Source organism: Schistocerca piceifrons, chromosome 7 (genome assembly GCF_021461385.2).
Source record: "Schistocerca piceifrons isolate TAMUIC-IGC-003096 chromosome 7, iqSchPice1.1, whole genome shotgun sequence".
NCBI classification, from domain to species: Eukaryota; Metazoa; Arthropoda; class Insecta; order Orthoptera; family Acrididae; genus Schistocerca; species Schistocerca piceifrons.
This window is the reverse complement of record NC_060144.1, coordinates 471441543-471463778: the sequence shown is the minus strand read 5'-3', so window position 1 is coordinate 471463778 and position 22236 is coordinate 471441543. Positions and strand designations below refer to the sequence as shown.

The window sequence follows — 22236 nt, the reverse complement described above, 5'->3', positions numbered from 1 at the left end:
GTGTTGCACAAGAACAATATTTTCTGAATCCATGTTGGTTATGCATCAATAATTTATTTTCTTCAAGGTGATTGCTCCAAAATCCTACTGCAAATTGAGGTCAGTGATATGGGACTGTAATTCAGTTGGTTACTCCTATTTCCTTTCTTGAATATTGGTGTGACCGTGCTACTTTCCAGTCTTTAGGAACAGACCTTTCGTCAAGTGAGCAGTTGTATATGATTGCTAATAAAGGTGCTATTGTGTCTGCATACTCTGAAAGGAACCTGATTGGTATACCATCTGGACCGGAAGACTTGATTTGCTTAAGTGATTTGAGTTGTTTCGCACCTAAGATACCTACTTTTATGTCACTCATTCTAACAGCTATTCTGGTTTCGAATTCTGGAATATTTACTTTGTCTTCTTTCGTGAAGGAATTACGGAAAACTTTATTTAGTAACTCCGCTTTAGTGGCACCATCATCGGTAACATTTCCATCGCTGTTGCGCAGTGGCGGTATTGACTGTTTTGTGTCACTGGTGTCCTTTACATATGACCAGAATCTCTTTGGGTTTTCTACCATATTTTGAGACAATGTTTCATTGTGGAAACTAGTAAAAGCATCTCGCATTGATGTTCACACTAAATTTTGAGCTTCCGTGAAATTGTTCTAAATGCCTTATCCGAAAATTACCTTGAGCTGTTAATCTGAGAACCAGCTCATAAGGGTAACATTTTACACATCCTGGTCACAAACAGGCTCAAACATTTTGACTCGATTAATGTAGAACAGGGAATCGGTGAGGATAAGACCATCACTACAATTGTAAATAAAGGGGATGGATAAAAAATATGGAAACCCTGCGAGAAATGACTGCTTCAACATAAATGAAGGTTTCAACCAATCCTGTGGGCTACATTGCTCTATTTGATCAAGAACAGCAACTGTGCAAGGTCCACAGTACGTTGCAAGAGTCAGTCATGGTCAGAACAGTGTTCACTGTAGTTGTGAATGCGTTATATTGGAGTTAACTATGGTGGGTGCATCTGCAGCCAAGATAGCCAAGGTGTTCGGTTTTTCAGGAGGCACCATATTGAAGATTTGCGTTGCATATAGGAAAAGCGGTAAACATCTGCTAAGTCACATATGGAATAAAAGTATGTGTTGAGCAATTGTGATGGGTGGTCACTGAAGAGAATTGTGAAGAAAAATAAGTGGGCAACAGCTGCAAAAGTCATTGCAGAACTGAAAGCTGCACTCACAAACCCCGTCGGCCCAAAACAACATGAAGGGATCTCCATAAGCTCAGAGTTCAAGGGTGAACTAGAATTCTAAAATTGCTCATTAGTGATGCAATTGCCCGTAGCAAAATGTGGTGTCTAAGTCGTAAAACCTGGTCTGCGGAGCAAAGGAAAAAAGTCACTTGATTGGATGAGTTTTACACTGTTTCCAACTTCTGGCCTAGTTTACATGCCAAGAGTAAAACATGATGGGGGTTTGAAGATGACTTGGACAGCCATATTGTGGTATTCTATGGGTCTCATGTTTACTTACATTACTGCTGTGGGTTATGTGACCATCTTGGCTGATCAGGCCCATCAAGTGGTATGTTTGTTCCCCAATGGTGACACTGTGTTCCAAGATGACAGGGCCACTGTTCACACTGCTTGCATCATCCAGGACAGATTTTATGAGCTCGAGGATTGAATTGTTGCATCTCACCTGGCCCTATAGTCACCAAATCTCAATATTATTGACACTTCATATTGTATTTTGGAAAGAAGGACTACATCAGGGAGATTCCATGGTGACGACTCATGTTACGTTTTGAAATCAGTGTCTTATATTGACTTTTTATCAATCTATAAACCCATATTTTCTTTTGTAAATCATCATTATAAATTGTGTTATTCAGGCAAAGATCTTGAAGTGTTATTTAAGTAGGGAAGAGCATTACATTTAAGGAACAAGAATATAATTTATGTTGTGAATCATGTTACAAATTTGGGACATCCTATTGCTTATGTGCATTTTAGATCAAAAGCATTCTCAAACTATTGGGAGTACGCATCTGATTTTTATCACAGAAAATGCATACTAGGTTTCTATTCAGTTGACACCGTTACATATTTCTAAAAAATATTCATTCATGTGAAATATTGTAATATATTGAAAAAGGTGCATGACCCAAGGTTCGTTTGAGCCGTTGCCAGCGGGCTCGTGCGCATGAGGAGAGCTGAATTCACGTATGAGCAGTGCCTTCCTCCCACTTGTGGCTACTTGAAGCGTGGCTGTTTGCCTTATGAGCAGTAGCAGCAAGTAGGCAGATGCTACCCGGAAAAATTTTTCTGGCGCACCCAAGCAGCCAGTTCCGCGCATGCACAGAGCAAGCTGAGTTATAGTGGGGGGGGCTCCTTCCCCATATGACCTGTGTATATGTTTCGTGTCTTTGTAATATTGCTGGTCTCTTCGTTTACAGTTCCTATGTCAAATTAAATCAAAACAGATTTTTGTGGCTGGGAACCATCAAGTGAATTAATATACATTCTCATAACCATGAAAGAACGAAAATAAGTTAGTAGTTTCAATTTTCTGATTTTATACTATTTCTACGTTATTAGCAATCAACCATTAATGTCTTAATGAAGCTATTTCTGTCTGTTTTATAGAGAAATTTGCTTCTATTAATGTTTTTCCACTGAGGCAGTTAGTTTATTTGAAACGAAGTGTTTCATTCCGCACTATTTGCACTTTCAACTTCGTTCAATTTCAAGGGCAAATTTTCATTTTCCGGAACGAATGACATTTATACCATATAAAGAACCAAACATGAAAATATAGTACTGGACCTCCAAGAGAATTGGTATCATGAAAACCACATGAAAAACCGAATATCAGGTACTTCAGAGTGCATCTAGACATAGAAATGTGCAATTAGAGCGGAATGAAGCATTTTAGTATGGTTTATGAAATTCCGATGCTGCTAGAGTAGTCTCTGATGTCCTGTTCCTTTTATGACATTGTAAGATCTGTTAATGCTATATACTTACGAACATATGTAAACACTTACTTGAAGCTAAGTAGGCAAATTTGGTCAGTTTTGAACTAAGTATTTTGTTTCAAATATAATGACAGCTGTAGCAGAATTGTACAAATCTGCCTTCTGTGAAAGTGTTTTTCAATCACAGTGCACTTGTCTAGTACTTCCTCTAGGCCTGAGGTTATTTCTTAATTTTTGTTTACGTCTGAAATTTATAGAATGCCATTCTATGCTAAATTGTAGACTGGCAGCATACTGTGTTTTATCGTTTTAATTCCCCCCATGGCTTCATATTTATTTCTTGAATAGAATATAAACTGCCAGCTGTACAGTTTCTTTGCTTCACAGACAACCCTGTTAATTTTTTACACATTTTGAAACAGTCATGAAATTTATTGTCCTCTGTTCCGGTGTAAGCTACACTAGAAACTGTTTTTTTGCAAGAAATTTGTATTTCATCCCACTAGCTTTTTGCAATGTTGTGTAGACGTAAAATTGTTGGAAATGCTACATGACAATATTGCAGAGTATGAATTAAAAAAAAAAAAATCTGTCAGTCACCCCATAGCAAAATGTTATGGTACTCCGAGCTGTGGAGTCTAATTTTGAAATGATATTTTGCCATGAACTGCTTTCTTGTTTGCATCCTTTATCTGAGTGGGATATGATAAAACAATTGCTCTAAGTATAACTCTTTATGTCCTCTCAACAACATACTGCAGGGCTGCAAATGGTCACTTGATGCCCCACCACGCATGAAATTCCACCAGAAATGCGACGAAAAGTGTTTGAGCAAAGCAAGCACCAAGCACAGGCTGCCTACATCATCGTAGCTGCGCATGCGCAGTACAGCCTGTTGCCTGGTGCTGTCTTGGGAACTATTCAAACGAATCTTCAATATTACGTGTCTCATGTTGCTTGCTACTTCTTGTTGGAAAAACTTCTTTGCTGCAAACAGAGAAATGAAAATATGACATTGTATGCCAAATAAGATAAACTTAACATTAACATTTCACTTTTCAAACATTATGAAAAATTATAAGAGCATGACATCTGGGAAAATGAACTGTAAATCCATTTAAAAGTCAGAGAACGGAAAATATCCTTTTGCATTGACAACATCAAGTGGATTAATTTTCTTTATAATTTTATCACGTTTTACAGGCCATTTCCAATAGTGACCAGCAAGCTCCATTGCACTGATCAGGGAAGAATTTCCAAAAACTGCACATACTTCTCCAGCATTGAATTTACTGTCATATTCTACTTTCTTCCAGTCTCCAATTTTCACACTTTCTACAGTTACTTCAGTATGATGATCTGCAGCAGCAAAATTCTTTGGAGACAGCAGATACGGTTTTAGTACTCCTTTCTTGTAGTGAAAGCAGTGAATGCTTTTTTATGTTTGGCACTGATGGTGCTGAAGAAAATATTTGAACCAGATTAAGTTTCACATTGATCCCATGAATTTCCTCAATAGGCATAGGAAAAACTTGCATAGTTGTGGCACTTGCAGCTACCTGAGTGAAAGTTGAAGCATCACATACTATGAATTTTTGCTTTTTTACTGCATTCCACACTAGCCGTTCCACAACTGCACCAATTCCTTCTACGGCTCCTTTACCATGGGATGTAGCAAATATGTTCCAGTACAGTTCCACATTATTAAATGATTGAAATTGAGGTACAGCAGCAGTAATGTATCTGTTTTTAAATTGCGAGGCAGGTCCAGCTGAACAGATTGAAACTACCTTCACATTTTCAGGTGAACTGACGGACTGAGCCTCTGTGAACGTGCCGGCATGGAGATCCGTACGCCACGGCTGCTCAGGGGGAACTGGGTTCGGTCGCGGCGGCGGCCGATTTAAATACCCTCCGCCCGCGGCGCGCTCGCTCTGCGTCCGCGCCTTGCACCCCGCACCACAGTCGTGCGGTGGAACATATTGCGACGGCGTCTGAGATGACGTTGGTGTGATGGCTCTGTCCGCTGTGCTCGATTTACTCTTGATTTAATCAAGAGTAAATCGAGCAAACGTATAGTTGTGTCGACCACGGCGGAGAGAGCCATCACACAGACGTCATCTCAGACGCCGTCACAATCTGTTCCACCGCACGACCATGGCGCGGGACGCGGACAGCGGAGTGAGCGCGCCGCGAGCGGAGGGTATTTAAATCGGCCACCGCCGCGACCGAACCCAGTTCCCCCTGAGCAGCCGTAGTGTACGGATATCCATGCCGGCATGTTCACAGAAGCTCAGTCCGTCAGTTCACCTGATGATGGCGACATGTATGATCGCCGAAATATTGTGCCCGTTGGACACTGTAGACCGAGAGTAGTGACATTTGCATAGAGTTGTCAGTGCTAACAGGCCAATAGCACTGCGTGAAATAACTGAAGAAATCAATGTGGGATGTACAGTGAACATATCTGTTAGGTCATTGCAGTGAAATTTGTCATTTGGCAGCAGATGACCGATGTGAGTGTCTTTGCTGACAGCACAATATCATCTGCAGTGCCTCTCATGTGCTCTTGACCACATCAGTTGGACCCTAAGTGACTGGAAGACTGTGGCGTTGTCAGATGAGTCTCAATTTCTGTTGGTAAGAGCTGACATCACGAAGCCATGGACGCAGCTGACACAGCTGACGTCCATAATGGTGTGGGCTGTGTTTACAGGGAATGGACTGGGTCCAATGGAATGGATCATTGACCAGACATGGTTATCCTCAGCTGCTTGGAGACCATATGCAGCCATTCATGGACTTTGTGCCCAAACAACAATGGAATTTTATGGATGACAGTGTGCCATGTGTTCGGGCCACAGTTGTTCATGATAGCTTTGAAGAACATTCTGGACAATTTGAGTGGACAATTTGGCCACCCAGATTGCCCGACATGAATCCCATCAGACCCAAGAGGTCAGTTAGTACACAACATCCTGTATCGGCAACACTTTCACATTTACGGATGGTAATTGGGGCAGCATGGCTCAGTATTTCTTTAGGGGACTGCCAACAAATTGTGAGTCCGTGCCACATGACGTTTCTGCACTATACCTTGTTAAAGTAAGTCCAACTCAATATTAGGAGGTACCCCACCACTTCTGTCGCCTCAGTGTAATGCCATTGGAATGGAGCATGATAGGAAGCTTAAATAATAAATTCCTTTTTCTGAAATTGTTTTTCTGAGGAAAACAACTTGCTCCTTCTCTAGCACCAGTCTGCTGTAGGGTGCTGGATGAGCAAAACATTCTTAGTGATGGGAAAAATACACAGGCAATTCGGGCTTTAGAGAGAAACACTTTATGGTATTTTTTGACTTATTCCAGGGATTTAAGTGTGTAAAACTTCGTGTTAAAAGGAAACAACATTTATAGAAATAATGATTTCACATTGTATTTAACAAGATATTGTGCTAAGTGAAAATTCTCTGAGTTGAGGCTATCTTGACCTATAAGGTTGCAGCTCTTTATTAATTTGTCAGTGATAGGACTGGAGGGAAAATAGTTGGAAAATGAAACTTTGAGTTTGTTTGTGAAATGTGTCCCAGTTAAGGAAGGAAGTTCTGTGTTCAATATATCATTGATGATGAAATCATCAGACTTGGATCACAACAATGACCTGCTTCTCAATTTCATTCAAGAATTGATCCAACTGCAGTTCAGAGGACAGAATTTTTGTGCCAGTATGTCAGGAAAAAATAATTTTTGTAGGCAATCCTTATTTCATCATGTAATTTGGAATTATGATAAATGGTCAGATAAGAAAAATGAGGGAGTGCTGTGTGCAACAACCAGTTCTCACTGTTGTTTCAAGAGAGCAAAAGCCTGTTTTCATGTTTTATGTGTTTGTAATGGTAGAGTATTGTTTATTCAAAAAATTATTCAGAAATATGCTTCATTTTTCAGTTGATGGTCTATGATGTCGTTAAACGTCAGTTGGATCAGATTCCTTCCTTGCAAGGTGTTCGAAGTTCAGCAAACCAGCAGCAAGATCAACAATGTGGAATCCATGCTGTGCAGATAAATCCATCAAGAACATTGCTTGCAACTGGAGCCCACAGCTCAAGTGAAATAGCCATATATAAGCTGCCCACACTAGATCCTGTTTGTGTGGGAGAGGTTTGTATACATATGCTGCGGAAATACCTCTTATTCCCCAAAACCAGAATGCATGAGAGTACTTGTGGGGAGGGGCTGGGGGGGATTCCAAAATAACAGGAATTTTCTTACAAAAAGCATTTCCTTTATTTTTTTTTCCAAATACAACTTTAATTTCTTTCCAAGCCATTAGTGCTTATGCACTTGTCAAAACATTCACTCCAGTGTGAAAGCACCTTTTAAGCTGTGCCCTCTGCCTCTTTGGTACCTGCTAGGAATGTAATGACATTGTGTTTTTTGTAATCAGCAGCAAAACTCTTTTGATTTGAAGCCCCAGTGAACACTAAAAGCCATGTGCATGGGAGTAATACATTCTGCAAGAACCACTCATCAGAATTCTCCAAAGATCAGATAGAATTGTTAGTTTACTGTTTTGAATTCCGAGGGTATGATCCCTTTGACATAAAAAAAGAAAGAGGATCAGCATCTTCACATTCAATTTCACCTCATGAGCTTTCATCGGATGAAGGGAACCAGCTGTTCACTTTGTGGATCGTACCATAGCACTTTGTCATTCACTGTGATGATTTTGTTGGAAAAAAATTAGACGCATCTTTAAATGTGTCCATTGTTTCACAACAGCCTTGAAAGTGCTGATCCCTTTAATACTGGTGAGAAGTTTGGCTAGAAACTTTGCTGCCACTCTCCACATTCCTAAATCAGTGTTGAAAGTGAACTGAACTATGCAGTGGACAACCTGGATAAATGCTAGAATTTGTCGATTGTCATGTGTTGATCTTCACTAATGAGACTGTGAATTTCCTGATAAGATTCCCGAATTTGTATAGTCGAAGGATGTCTGGAATGGGGATGATCTTTAGTGGCCACAAGAAAAACATTTGTACACTTCAATTATACTAAGAGCCTGTTCTTTGTGTGCTGTTTGTATCATCACAACAGTTTACACTATGTTCTTGCCGATTAAAAAAACAAAACTTCACAGCTGCACATTGTTCTTGAGTTAGTCATTTTTTTGTTATGACTACACTACACAGCCATAATACAAAAAATTACCACAGAAACTATACTTGTCATTATTGGGTGATGCCACTTGGCATACTGAGCCGTCATTATTGGGTGATGCCACTTGGCATACTGAGCCAGGAGGGGTCCTTCAATAGATTGCTAGTGTCACAACCTCGTATTACAAGTATATGATGGACAGTGTTTAGATTCCAGTTACTTTTGGTCCCCCTCCCCACATTTCCTTTGTGTGTGTGTGTGTGTGTGTGTGTGTGTGTGTGTGTGTGTGTGTGTGTTCGTGTGGTTTTCAGTATAAAATAGTCATATGTTTCATTTTGTAACTCATCAGCTTATGTTTGGCAAAATTCTCTGAAATTTGCCAAAGACAAAAAATGTAAGATGCATCCAGAAAATTAACACATCCACTCCCAAGTGCATTTGGGTTTTGATTTTGACATACTACTCTGAGAACTGTTCTTCCTGTCTGCTTTAGATGTTTTAGCTATTGTAATACAGAAGTATGAGATTTTTTGTGGAAAGAAAAGCACATTCATGCACCAAGCACATTATCCACAGGAAATAAACTTGCACAGGTCTCTACTTCCACAGCTTGTTATCCTCCTCACAGAAGAGAGATGCTCTGCTTGTCCAAAAACTGCCTGAAGAAACTGTAACACATGCATAATGTTACACATAAAAATTGTATATGGATTTAAAAACAGTGCAGTAAAACATACCTGGTTGTAGGAGGAGATCAAAAGTGAGGAAAACAAACAAAAGTCATATAACTTTGTCGCACTACAAATATGCGCAATCCAATGTACATTTTGCCAGTCATTAAAATTAAAGCATCACTTTGCAGTGTTAGATTGTTTAGACCTTCAGGAGCTTCATGTTTATTTCTAGCACCCCAGAATCTCTTTTCATGTGCCAGACAGACAGTGAGAAACAGACAGAAATCTGCTACTGATTCAAGGAACATAAGTGTCACATCCAGCTCAAGGATTCAAGTAAATTGATGCTTACAAAGTTTTGCTTTACATGTAATTACTGTGTGGCAGTTTGTGTGAAAAACCTGGAATTCTCAGAGAAGTGGATATTACCTCCAAAAACAGCAAAATTCTTTAAGACTCGAGGGATTCAGGATGACAGTTCATTGATCAAAGAAGAGGTATGGAGTCGTTCTGTTACAAATCACTATGTGGTATCCTGCATTGAGGGAAATTGGTTCTGAAGTTATCATGTAAAGAAACTTGTAGCAGTGGAGTAAGTTGTAATAATACAAAGGTGGTTTGAAAAGTTCTGAGAATCACCATGAGAGAGTGCCATGTCAGTGCCCTTAGAAGAGAGCTGTGGCAGTGACATGGTTCTGTTGTTCCTGTGTAGTGATTGCAAAGGTGGAAAAAATCGAGATTCGAGCAGATATTAAGTACTTCATGAAGAAAGGTATGAAAGCAAAGGACACTCATGCCAATTTCCAGAATACACTGGGGGACTCTGCTCCTTTATATTCAACTGTTGCCAAGTGGACAAATGAATTTAAATTTGGTCGGTAGAACTTAGATGATGATCCGCGCAGTGGTCGGCCAAGATGTGTCAAAAACTCATGTATCAAAAACGCATGAGAATGGACATATCGGAACAATGTGTGGCCCATTTTTGGAGAAACTAACAAGATTTTTTGCACCAGTTTGTGACCGCAGATGTAACTTGGGTACACTGATATACCCCAGAGATAAACAACCGTCACAGCAGTGGAAACTTGCTGATTCTCCACCACCAAAGAAAGCAAAGCCAATTCTATCGGCAGTAAAGGTCATGGCATTAGTGTTCTGGGATGCGAAGGGGATTCTGTTTGTAGATTATCTCCCCAGTGGGCAAAACAATTACTGGAGAATACTATGCTAACCTCCTGGACAAATTGCAACTAACAGTACGAGAAAAACAGCCAGGTTTAACAAGGAAGAAAATCATCTTACATCAAGACAATGCGCGCCCGCACTAATGTGCCATTGCCTAGGCAAAATTATACAAACTAAGGTATGAATTGTGCCACGCCTGCCTTATTCACCTGATGTGGCTCAGTCAGACTTCCATCTCTTCCCAAAACTGTAAATTTTTCTTGGTGGACGAAGATTCATTTCAAATGAAGAATTGATAGCTGGAGTTGACCACTATTTTGCAGGCCTGGAGGAAACTCATTTTTGAGATGAGATCAAGGCACCGGAACATCATTGGACCAAGTACATTAGTCTACAAAGAGACTACATGGAAAAATAAAAAAAGTTTCAGTGATGTAAGTACTTTTTTTCTATTCCGTTGCGAGAACTTTTCAAACCACCCTCATAGTAAAAGCTGTTGTGTGTATTGAGAAATAAAGAATAATAATACGGGGTCTAACCACACAGTGTCCATTCCATGGTTGTTTGCAAAGCCGGTTGTTATAGGCTTGTGTGATGGATCAAAGAGAGTACTGTGAGTAACAGTAGGCTGATTAAAATTATTTGATGTCTGTTACTTCCCACTACATTGTTGCCCCATAGTCTGCCAGATGCTGCTTGGTTATGGGTAACACACAATGTGTCATTTCACAAGTGCTGTTAAGGGGTGTGCACAAATTCAGTATTTATTGACAATAATAGTTTGAAATGCCTTCAATTTGTTGAAGCAACCCTCACCCTATCAATAATATTGTCAATTGGAAACACGATTTTGCAAGTTAAAGATACCAACTGCCCAAAAGAAAGCATATGCTGCAGTTATTTTAGTGATAGCTGGCGAACAGCAGGAAAGAACGAGAAAGAAGAAACAAGTCTGAGAATGACAGAAAAAAGAAGCAACTTCTTTTATATTAATTCACTGACTAAATTCATAACTATGGCAACGAAATATGCCGTAAACTATTTTTGAATGAGTTCTGCATATTACAACAACTTATTAATGTTGATGTGGCAAAAAACAGAGCAACAAAATTTGTTAACGAGAGAGGCAATTGCAGTCAACCTGAGGTTGAGTGTAACAGATTTCTAGGAACAGATAGGTCATTCAAATCCTTGAAGTTTAGTGATGTAATATGAGCTAGCACAATTATCATTAATGTTCTTGAAACCTGTAAAGTGATTACATCTGTCCCACAATGATATACTCAGGCAATTAACACATTTTTTTCCATCTTGTGGTAATTTGGCAAGGCTGACATGTATTTTGAAGCCTTTGCATATATGTATGGTGAAGCCCAATTAAGTAAGCAATGCCATAATGTCTGCTCCTTTGACCACCTTAAAGTGATAGGCATGAATACTACTCAGAGTTCTAATAAAACTGTTCTGCATGAAAAAGGCTACTTGAGAAATTGAATCTGAGAGGTGTTATGCTCAGAGGTGAACTGGAAACATAAACAGTGCACGCTAACAGTTTGTGGCCAGTTCATGATAACACTTTGTGGCTGGTTCATGAAGCTCTGCTGGCATTGAATGGCAAATATTGTCAAACTGTCAACGCTTGACCTCATAATCTCATTATTATTGACATTACTGAGAATATATTTGGGGCCATCATTGCTTGTCAATATTTCTAGTATTTACAATATGTAAATGCTCAGTCACAGGTGGTCAATACATTGACAGATTGACATTGTTTAATGTGTGTGGGCTCATTTACTTATTTCTAATGTAGAGCAATGTTGGCAGCGGCCACCATGGAGTACGACGGTAACACAAGATACTTTGTCGACATCTGATTTAAAGTGACTTAAGATTGAACTGCTAACCTAATCACAATGATGTACAATGTATCTAAGAAATGGCGGTCAACAACTTGTAGTCAAACTACTCATCATGCTCACTTTGTTCATGGCGATTAAAGCTAACATCTATTAGCAAACTTAAGACAATGCTAAAAGCACACTATAGTTGAACTGATGGGTTACATATTATAGGTGACATAGGCAGAGCATATAGAAATAAACTATTCTGTTTAAAAGTAAGGAAACATTTTTTGTGTAAATACCTCCACCGATTTCCGTCTTCAGGAAACAGTGGAGTCCTAAAGAGGGTAGGTACCACTCATTTGAGTTTGGCATAAGCCAGTAAGCTGTGTGCATTGCTGCCGCTGCATGCTACACTTTCTCGGCCGAGGAGAACTTTAGAAGAAGTTCTGAGTTGTGGGTGCCGCGAGAAGCAAATTGTCATGTGTTGTTTTCACAATTCCAGCAAATTGTTGTGTTCTGCATCCCACAGCATAGGAAAGAAGGACTAGCAGAAGAAACCTGCTGCCACGAGGGGGCCTTCGGTTGTGTGACTCACTGAGTCTGCTGACCAAGCAAGGAAGACCCGAGAAGACGAATCACAGTCTGTTCCCCTTTGTACGTCAAGTGGACAGTACTGTTCAACTTGATGATGACCTGTGCCAAGAATGAGGTGGTCTACAAGTCTGCCAACACAGACTCGCTGATCTGCATTCTGGCGGCAAACCTGGCCGATCAGAGGGCGATCCAGAGCGCTGTGGCCACCCACATCGTCAACGCGCCGCCGTCACGTGAGAAGCTGCCTTCCACAGGGAAGAAGAAGATAACCAAGGCACTCTTAAAGGGGCTGCCTTGTGCTGTGACGAAGCAGTGGTCCTGGATGGGCTGCTGTGTGCTGGGTTCGGTAATGCAACCGCAAGGTTGCACACTGGACGAGCAAGAAGAGGGCACTCACTGCTGTATGCTGTTATCGTGCAAATGGCTGACGGCGAGGGTGACATCTTTGGCTTGTGGAAGCTGCTGGGCCAGAGGCTCTCCCGACTGTCATGGACCCCCAGTCCTGGTGCTTAAAGTGCCAGGGCAAAGGCCATGTCACGAAGTACTGCTGCAACGTGGTATGGTGCGTCAAGTGCTCTGGCAAGCACAGCTGCCACGCCTGCGACTGCAGCAGAGAAGCTTATCTGATTTGTGCCCAGTGTGGTGGCCGGCACGTCACCAGCTGGCATGGCTGCCCGGCTGTTTCAAGCCACAGTCGCGCCGAAGGCAGCAAGGCAGCTGCATTGACACAGTGGAAGAGACGTCGACTTTGGCGACAACAGTGGGTGCAGACCAGCCCAACTCAGCTAAGGGACAGCGCAGAGACAGCTCCCCCCCCCCTCCCCCCCCCCCTCCCCCCCCCCCCCCCCCCCCCCCCCCCCGGCCAGGAGTGGGGACGACTGACTGCGGCGGACGTTCGGGATGCAGCTCGCGCCTCTGAGAAGAGCAGTGGCATCAAATCAGCACCACTGTGGAGGAAGCTATAGCAGCTCACAAAGCTGTCATGGCAGCAGAGAGGGCTACTTTCGCAGCCGCCATGGCTGCAGAGAAGGAAGAGCCCTTGAGGCAGCTGCGTGCAGTCCTTGCCTGAGGCCTGCGTCCAGCAGAAGGGGTTCACACCCTTGCGACCACTCTTGCAACCTTGCAGAAGGGTGTTCGGTTGCCTGCGCCATCGACCGCCCCAACAGCACTACAGGGGAAGGGTGGCAAGAAGACAACCGTCGCCCCAACGGCATCAGCGGCGATGCCGACCTCTGTGGGAGCAGCCCCCGCAAGGGATTGAGAACTCAAAAGGGCAGTCCACATCGCACATGTGTGAGAGAACGGCCTGGAGCTGTCCGATGAAGCATGCTGAGCAAGCAGAGCTGCTCAAGGAGCAGCTGCGGCAGAACTGCGCCACACAGTAACAGGGGATGCCGACCAACCACGAGCTGCTACCATTGAGCACCAGCCTGATGATGCTGTGCCAAGTCACTGATGACATGGCACAGCAGAGGGTGCAAGGCAACGCACTGCATTGCCGCACTGGACTCCTTTTATTAAAACGACCAATGACACTGGCGCTGTATCTTCTTGCACGATACCTGCTATTAACATAACCTACCCTTGCATGAACTGTCACAGTCAGCTGCTCTCACTACCCAACCTAACTTTTGCAGAGGTTTTTTTCCCTTGGGTCTTGCCTTGGTACTTTTTTCCCTCTGCCCTTCAAACTGCTACCCTTCATTAGACTTTCGGTCCAATCTATCTCCAGATGAGTGTGTGGTGTCACCGCCAGACACCACACTTGCTAGGTGGTAGCCTTTAAATCGGCCGTGGTCCGTTAGTATACGTCGGACCCGCGTGTCACCACTGTCTGTGATTGCAGACCGAGCGCCGCCACATGGCAGGTCTAGAGCGACTTCCTAGCACTCGCCCCAGTTGTACAGCCGACTTTGCTAGCGATGGTTCACTGACAAATTACGCTTTCATTTGCCGAGATGATATTTAGCATAGCCTTCAGCTACGTCATTTGCTACGACCTAGCAAGGCGCCATTATCATTTGCTATTTATCTTGTGATACATGTACCGTCAGACGGATGTTCACCAATTATGAATTAAAGTTAAGTATTCCAGTAGTTACTTACGTTCTTTGCTACTATAAATTCCCTTACCTGTTCCAGACCTCACGCCAGCCTGCGTGAGCTTAAACGCGTGCCTTTCGGCTTCCTCTCCTAGTGGTTTGGCTGTCTTGCCAAGTCACAACAGAGCGCATATAAATGGTTAACCTTAACCAGATGTACGCAGACATTGCAGTACCCACATCCTGCAACACCTCACTTTAGTGAAAACTAACTCCTATGCAGAGATGGCAGTAGACCTTTTGAGTTGGCCATCATGCCAGTGTGGGTGTGGAGGAGCTCAACCTTTTTTTTAAAAAAAATTCAAAATCGCTGGAACTTTGTGAAGTAGATGAGCAGCTGGAAGCAGTAATAAGTTTCCTCATTCCGTCAACATTGTACAGCCTGAAATGTTTTAGTATTTAAAACTGATACTTTGCAGAACCAGTTGCAGTGGCGATTTGTTGCCTTAAAAAAATTTGGCCTCACCTACTGTTGTGTGAAGCTCATATATTGTAGGTCGATCTCTGTTACGATAATAATAGTTGTATCTGTAATGCCAAATCACTTGTTATGTGAAGGCATCCAGATTTTTACACATTTGTGAATACTTCTCTTCCTGTCTGGTGTATAAAGACAGGAGGGCCGTGCTTCGCTTCTCTCTCTCTCTCTCTCTCTCTCTCTCTCTCTCTTTTTACCAGTACCGAATGTGGCCAGTTCACTAACCATAACTGTGGCTGCAGTACTTCTTTGGAAACTTAAGAGATATGTCCCCCATTTTCTGCCTCCCTCTCAAGACATCCTCAAACGTTGCACATGAGTTGCCACAATTGCCTTTTAAACACATATCCATGCTCAGCTTTCTTTCTTGTTATGTTTGTGTCCTAAATCCTGGGACTGTCCTTTTTCTTTCGCTTTTCATCAGACATGACAACCACATCAGGAACAACACACACTACAATGGTAATGAAATACACAGTGGAAGTGAACTGACCATTTGCTGTGACAGATGGCAATGGTGAGCAGTTCGGACATGATGTTGAGCACTCTGATTGGAGGAAGACAAGCTTCAATCCATGAAGTTCCAACTATCACGTAATTTTAATCAGACTATAGAAGTCTATAAAACCACACAACCAAAGAGTAAATTCCACTATGTGGCTCTGCAGCTTGTATGGCCTTATTACAACTGGAGTATTCAAGATGACAGTAGTGCCTCCCAGTTAAGGTAACCCAGCTCTGTGGTACTAGTTCTTGCCTTTTAGATTATATCTACAAATGGTAACATCTAACCCAAGATTCAGACTTCACTTCTCAGAAGTATAGGCATTGTAAGTCTTTAAGCTGGCAAGCTCCACTAGGAGAAGCTTCATAGGTGCTGGTCAAGATTCAAGAAATACTGTAGGCTTCGATGGACATCTGTTGACTTCCTACCTAATTTACTGACTGCTCTGGTTGCAACAACATACCAGCTCCATACCTCAGAAGAAATGACAGTTTGTCACTCAGTATGCCTGTTGACTGTCTCTGGCATCAGTTCTCAGACCCCACATGTGAGTACATGAGTACATGTATGGCAGACACAGGGCTATAGTTCTTGCAATACTACTACTTTTTCTGTGTTGGAAGTCTCTCTTTCTAATATTATTCCAATCCTATCAATTGATTTCTTATGTTTTTCCTCTGCTTCAGTGTTTGAGGTGTTCCATCTTGCATCTCTTCCTCCCTGTCTTTCCCTGAAGGTCACTCACAGTTTGACACATAAAGGTTGATTAGGTAATGCATAATTACCAGCTCGGATGGCTGGTAACGATCACAAGTACTCCTGGTAAAGGCCAGGTGCCAGGAAAGGTGATAACCTGAGTTCGTACCTCTAGTGGTCCCTCTACGTGGAGTTTGGATCGTGTGACCTGAGATGTGAACAGTTGCCAAGGGGGTTAGTACTCAGAAAGAAGGAGTGTGTCATCAGAAATGCTGCAATCATGAGGGCTCTAATTTTAATCTATTCTCCACACCGTTCTTCTCAACCTCCATCTAACAAATGGAACTGGAATGACACCAAAAAAATAACAGATCTTCCGACTGAATCATGCTAATTAATAGTGTCACACATGGAAGAAGGTAAGATTTTAATTAATGTAAATCGATTCTTCCACCAGCAAGAAGTGGACACAATTCCAGGTCCAGTGAAGTCATGCTCTCACCTACATAACGGACTCCTGCATTTCAGGCCCCAAAACTGTTGAAAGCTATGCTCCACCACAGATACAGTTTTTGTGTAGAGATCCATCACACAGTGAATTACTTGCGTGGTGTTGTTATCTGGCTGCTTGGTGATGTGACCTTGGGAGAAATCCAAGTTATTGAGTTATGAAGAAAATAGATATCAAATTAGTGCCTGCCTGTATCCTGTTTGTACATGCAATCAAGTGGAATTTCCATCAAAGATCAAGATTGGCTGCGAGGTCATCAACAGAATACTCTATATGCCAAACACAACGCATTGCTGCCATTTTCACTGTTTCCATACTTGCATGTCCTGTAACAATGCAGCCAAACACGTAAATTATGGCAGAGATGCACATGCTGGAGATCGCATACCCCCTTCTTCCCATTACATTAATTACGTAAGGGTATCGTGTTGCTTCATCCCACAAATGTTCTGAGCACCTTTATGAGTTATCTGCATGGAAGATGTGATTAAGGGAGAAGGTCTGATTTACTGTTGTTCAGAAAATGTTTTCCATCCAAAAGCTGTCATCTGAAATCCCTCTGTAGATCCATCTGGCAGTTACAGCATTATTGTGGCTACATTATGACCCAAGCAGAATATGACCACACAGACTTGCAACCTCCATTTCAGTGCCACAATTGCAAAATCCCCAAGCGTTAAAGTATTAGGTGTTTCAAAGTGAGCACCATGGCTTTAAGCCTTTGTAACATTTATTACATTCAACCTACAATTTTAAATATTATATCAAATGAAAGAACAACTCACAGTTTTTGTTACAAGTGTTCAGTGTGGGCACTATTCATTACACAGCACACACATCGAGTCAGTAGGCAAGTTCTTCCCAAACCTTGATCAGTGTGTGTCGAGTAATTGTTGCAACAACTGCTTCAGTGCAGTTTCTTAAGTCTGGTTGATGAGCTGATAGCAAAGGCACATCAGATGATGCTTTCTGAACCCCAGAGGTAAAAGTCACATGGTATCAGATCATATGAATCATCTTGCTCCCTTAAGCTGAATGTTTGTTGTGACGTATCCCAGCAGAAAGTTTATGGGTCTTTCTTTTCTGTGAAGTAATTGTAATTGTTGTTTCTCATCTTGATGTGCTAGAACTAGCCAGCCTTTTCCTCAATTGGAAGAACCTGAGCCACAGAACGTTATTTGGCAACGAGATGGTGCGCCCCCTCAGTGGCACAACTCGGTATGGGATTGGTTGAGCAACGCTATGCCTGACCTCTAGATTGGTCACAGTGGGCCGGAAGACAGAGCTTATTTCACATTCACCCAATCTGACCTCATGATTTTTTCCCTTTGGGAGCTTCATAAAGGATCATGTGTATGTGCTTCTGCCACCTGCTGATCTACCTGACTTAAGAAACAGTATTGAAGCAGCTGTTGCAACAATTATTCCAGATGCACTGATAGATATTTGTGAGGAACTTGCCTATCGATTTGATGTGTGCCATGTGATGAATTGTGCTCTCACTGAACACTGTAAGAAAAATTGTTGGAGCTGCTCTTCCATTTGATTTATTTTGTATAATTGTAAGTTGAATGCAATAAATTCTACAAAGGTGTAAGATCTCGATATTCCTCATCTAGAACTACCCTGCTTTCGCAACATACTATGAAACCTCCACCTAAACACAGAAGTTCTTTTGTGACTGATGCAGAAGAAAGGAAATTTAGGAGGGAATACTCCTGAGAAGATTTGCTGTGTACTTCTGGTCAGCAATGGTCCAGATCCTGATCCAACAAATGAAAAGTTATGAAGAAGACAAATAAAGAGAAATGTAAAAAGAAAACTGAAGAATCCTAATCAATAACAATACTGCAAAAACATCATTCAGCCAACCTTTACTTCACCTGCCTGAATCACCAACTGACCCTCTACCTTAGCAAAAGCTGATCAGTCTGGAGAGAAAAATCATACTTCTGAAGAAAAGAAATAATAGACAAGAATCCTACAGCTTCTGAAACCTGTATTGAAACACACACGAAAACAGATACTCCTTAGTTGCCAAGGTGATTGCAGCTACTACAGCTGCCATCTCCCATCTCCCATCCTTAAACATGGCTATCCTTGAATGGAATGTAAGTGGCATCAGATCACATATGGCAGAACTGCAGCTGCCTATTATGTTTACAATTTCCAGCTCTTATATGCCTGCAAGAAATTAAAATACAGCTTGAAGACTGCTTTGACATCCACACTTGACCCAATACATTATGACCTTACTCCCGAAGAGGGAAATCCAGCTATGTTGATGTAATGGCACTCATCCAAGACATTGTTCATAGCCTGGTCAATGTGTTGAACACTCTTTTACAAGTTGCTGCGTTTTGTATTTACCTTTACAGAATTACATTTTCTCTTTGCAGCCTCTATATACCCTTGTCACTTATTCTCACCAGTACAGAACACTACAGCTTACCACTCAACTCTCAGTTTCTTCCATGCTGCTCAGTGACTGCAATGCCCACTTCCTCATTTGGGGCTCTACCAGAGTCTGTGCGAGGGGCATGCTCCTGGCTGATAGTCTGACCAACTTGCCAACTTGATATTGTTTCAGCTACTGGTAAATCTGTATTGTATGGTCATGGTACGTGAAACTTTTCTATTCTTGATGTTTCATCCAGAGCTGCACTGGAGATCTTTGCAAAAGTGTTTGACAGAGAGAATCTTTGTCAGACATACAACTTAACTGTCTACTGTAAAGAAATGAAACTATCGATTCTGAACAGCTACTGTCGATAAATACTAAGTTTCATGGCTTCTTATGTTCTGTTAAAATTATTCCCATGTTTATATATTTCCATGGCTTCTCTATATAGTCATTGATTTTGGAAAACTTGATGATATCTTGACAGAAGTGTCTGCTCTGCTGCAGCTGGTTTTTGTATTTTCTTCTGTAGTCTGCAAAGATGTACCTTCCATATAGTCATGTTTCTCCTGAGAGTTCCAATGGAACTTTATATACCCAGTGTGGTGACACTGGAGAGCATTTACTCTTTACGGATCAGAGTGCTTGACATATTTTCATTGCTGATCTAAAAACTTATCTAATGGTATGTTCCTGTAAAATCTTTTCAACCTAATTGGTTAATTTTTTAGTAAAAGGAAGACAAACTGTGTTTTCCCATCATTGTGTTTTATCCTTGGCCTTTAAAGCATTCTTTAGGTATTTTAATTTGGTGTCAAGATGTTCTAATGTACAAATCCTGGTGGCTCTGCCAAGAAGACTTTTAATGACACTTCTCTTTTGTTGTAGGTGGTGATGGAGTTATTATGCAAATATCCATATGCACATCTCTCAAACCCTTCATGTTCGAACCTTCCATTGGTCTGTCTCATAACTAAAACATCTAAGAAGGATATTCCATTGACATTTTTACACAGTCCAGTGATATTAATGTGATCACCACTTACATTTGACATCAGCGTCCAATAACCACTCATAGACAGCAGATCGCAGCATGAACAATGGAGGATATATAAAGCACGTGAGGGGGAGAGGGTTGGTAACAGTGCTTTCATTGTCATAATGCTTGGTAACAGTGTTGTGATTATCATAATGGGGAAATGGAGTGATTTATCTGATGCCCAAAAGAGTATGATCATTGGCTTTTGGGTCAAGGGTGGGAGCATTTCTGAAACGGCTAAGTTTGTAAACAGTTTGCATGCTGCCATGGTTAAAGTACACTGTGGATGGCACAGTGGTGGTATCCAAAACTGACCCCCAAGGCAACTGTGATGCAACGTGGACCATAGTGACAGGGGTGAAAGACTGCTGCAGAGATGTGTACAGGTGAATAGACATGCAACTGTTAAGCAATTAACCACCCAGCTGAACCAAGGGGTTACTAGTGGTGTCTCCTCAATGACTGTTCAGTGATTGTTGCTGCTTGTGGGCCTCTGCAGCTGGTGCCTAGTTCATGCACCTGTGATGGCTGCTGTTCATCGAGACAAAGTGGAATTTGCACGCCAGTACCACAAGTGGATGTCCACCGAGTGGCAGCAGGTGGCCTTTTCAGATGAATCATGTTTTATGCTCCAGCGGACAGATGGCATTTGGCATGTATGGAGTGAAATGTCTGAAGCCAAACAACCTGCGACAATTTCAGAAGGATCCAGGGTGGAGAAGGGATATTATGGTCTGGGGAATTTTTGTGGCATTGCCAGGTGATCTCGTCATTCAGGAAGGCACAGTGAGTCAACACAAGTATGCATCTATCCTTGGGGACCATGTCTGCCCCTACATGCAGTTTTGTTTTTCCTCGTCATTATGGCACCTAACAATCACATAGCTCCCAGGGTATGTGTGTGGTTCTAAGAGCACCAGAATAAGTTCTCTGTACTCACCTTGCCACCAAACTCTCCAAATTTAAAAACAATCAAGAATCTATGGGACCACCTCATTCTGACTGTTCAAGCTATGAATCCTCAGCTGAGGAACTTAACACAGCTGGCCACAGCACTGGAGTTGGCATGGCTCCACGTCCCTGTCAGTACCTTCCAGAACATCACTGAATCTCTTCCTGCACAACTCGCAGCAGTCTGAGCTGCGAAAGGTAGTTATTCAGGCTTTTGACAGGTGATCACTTTAATGTGAATGGGTAGTATATTTCCATGGTAAACTGCATTTTTGGATTTATATTATTTGGCTATTTTACCATGTGACCAAAGCACAAACATATCATCCACCAACTGATGCCCTCGAGATGGCTTCTTATTTGCTTTTTCTGGAGCTGATTGTTGGAATTTTTTCATATAGAAATTAGCAATCACAGAATGCAATGGGTTACGACATCAACAACTTGTCTAGAAGTAAGGCTGTGTCTAAAAAGAGCAGTCAGATCACATGGTAAAATATCCATTATACAGGGTGTTACAAAAAGGTACGGCCAAACTTTCAGGAAACATTCCTCACACACAAATAAATAAAAGATGTTATGTGGACATGTGTCCGGAAACGCTTACTTTCCATGTTAGAGCTCATTTTATTGCTACTCTTCAAATCACATTTATCATGGAATGGAAACACACAGCAACAGAACGTACCAGCACGACTTCAAACACTTTATTACAGGACATGTTGAAAATGTCCTCTGTTAGTGAGGATACATGCATCCACCCTCCGTCGCATGGAATCCCTGATGCGCTGATGCAGCCCTGGAGAATGGCGTATTGTATCACAGTTGTCCACAATACGAGCACGAAGAGTCTCTACATTTGGTACTGGGGTTGTGTAGACAAGAGCTTTCAAATGCCCCCATAAATGAAAGTCGAGAGGGTTGAGGTCAGGAGAGCGTGGAGGCCATGGAATTGGTCCGCCTCTACCAATCCATCGGTCACCGAATCTGTTGTTGAGAAGCGTAAGAACACTTCAAGTGGAATGTGCAGGAGCTCCGTCGTGCATGAACCACATGTTGTGTCGTACTTGTAAAGGCACATGTTCTAGCAGCACAGGTATGAAA

General features: G+C 41.9%; 1 protein-coding gene across 1 annotated transcript in view; it reads left to right on the top strand.

The window, feature by feature from the left end:
• Positions 1 to 22236, top strand: part of LOC124804769 (DDB1- and CUL4-associated factor 12 homolog) — a 71060-nt gene that overhangs the window by 8503 nt on the left and 40321 nt on the right. The window contains exon 3 of the mRNA XM_047265087.1: positions 6932 to 7144. Within this exon, the coding sequence (XP_047121043.1) occupies positions 6932 to 7144 (213 nt within the window). The remainder of the gene's footprint in view (positions 1 to 6931; positions 7145 to 22236) is intronic.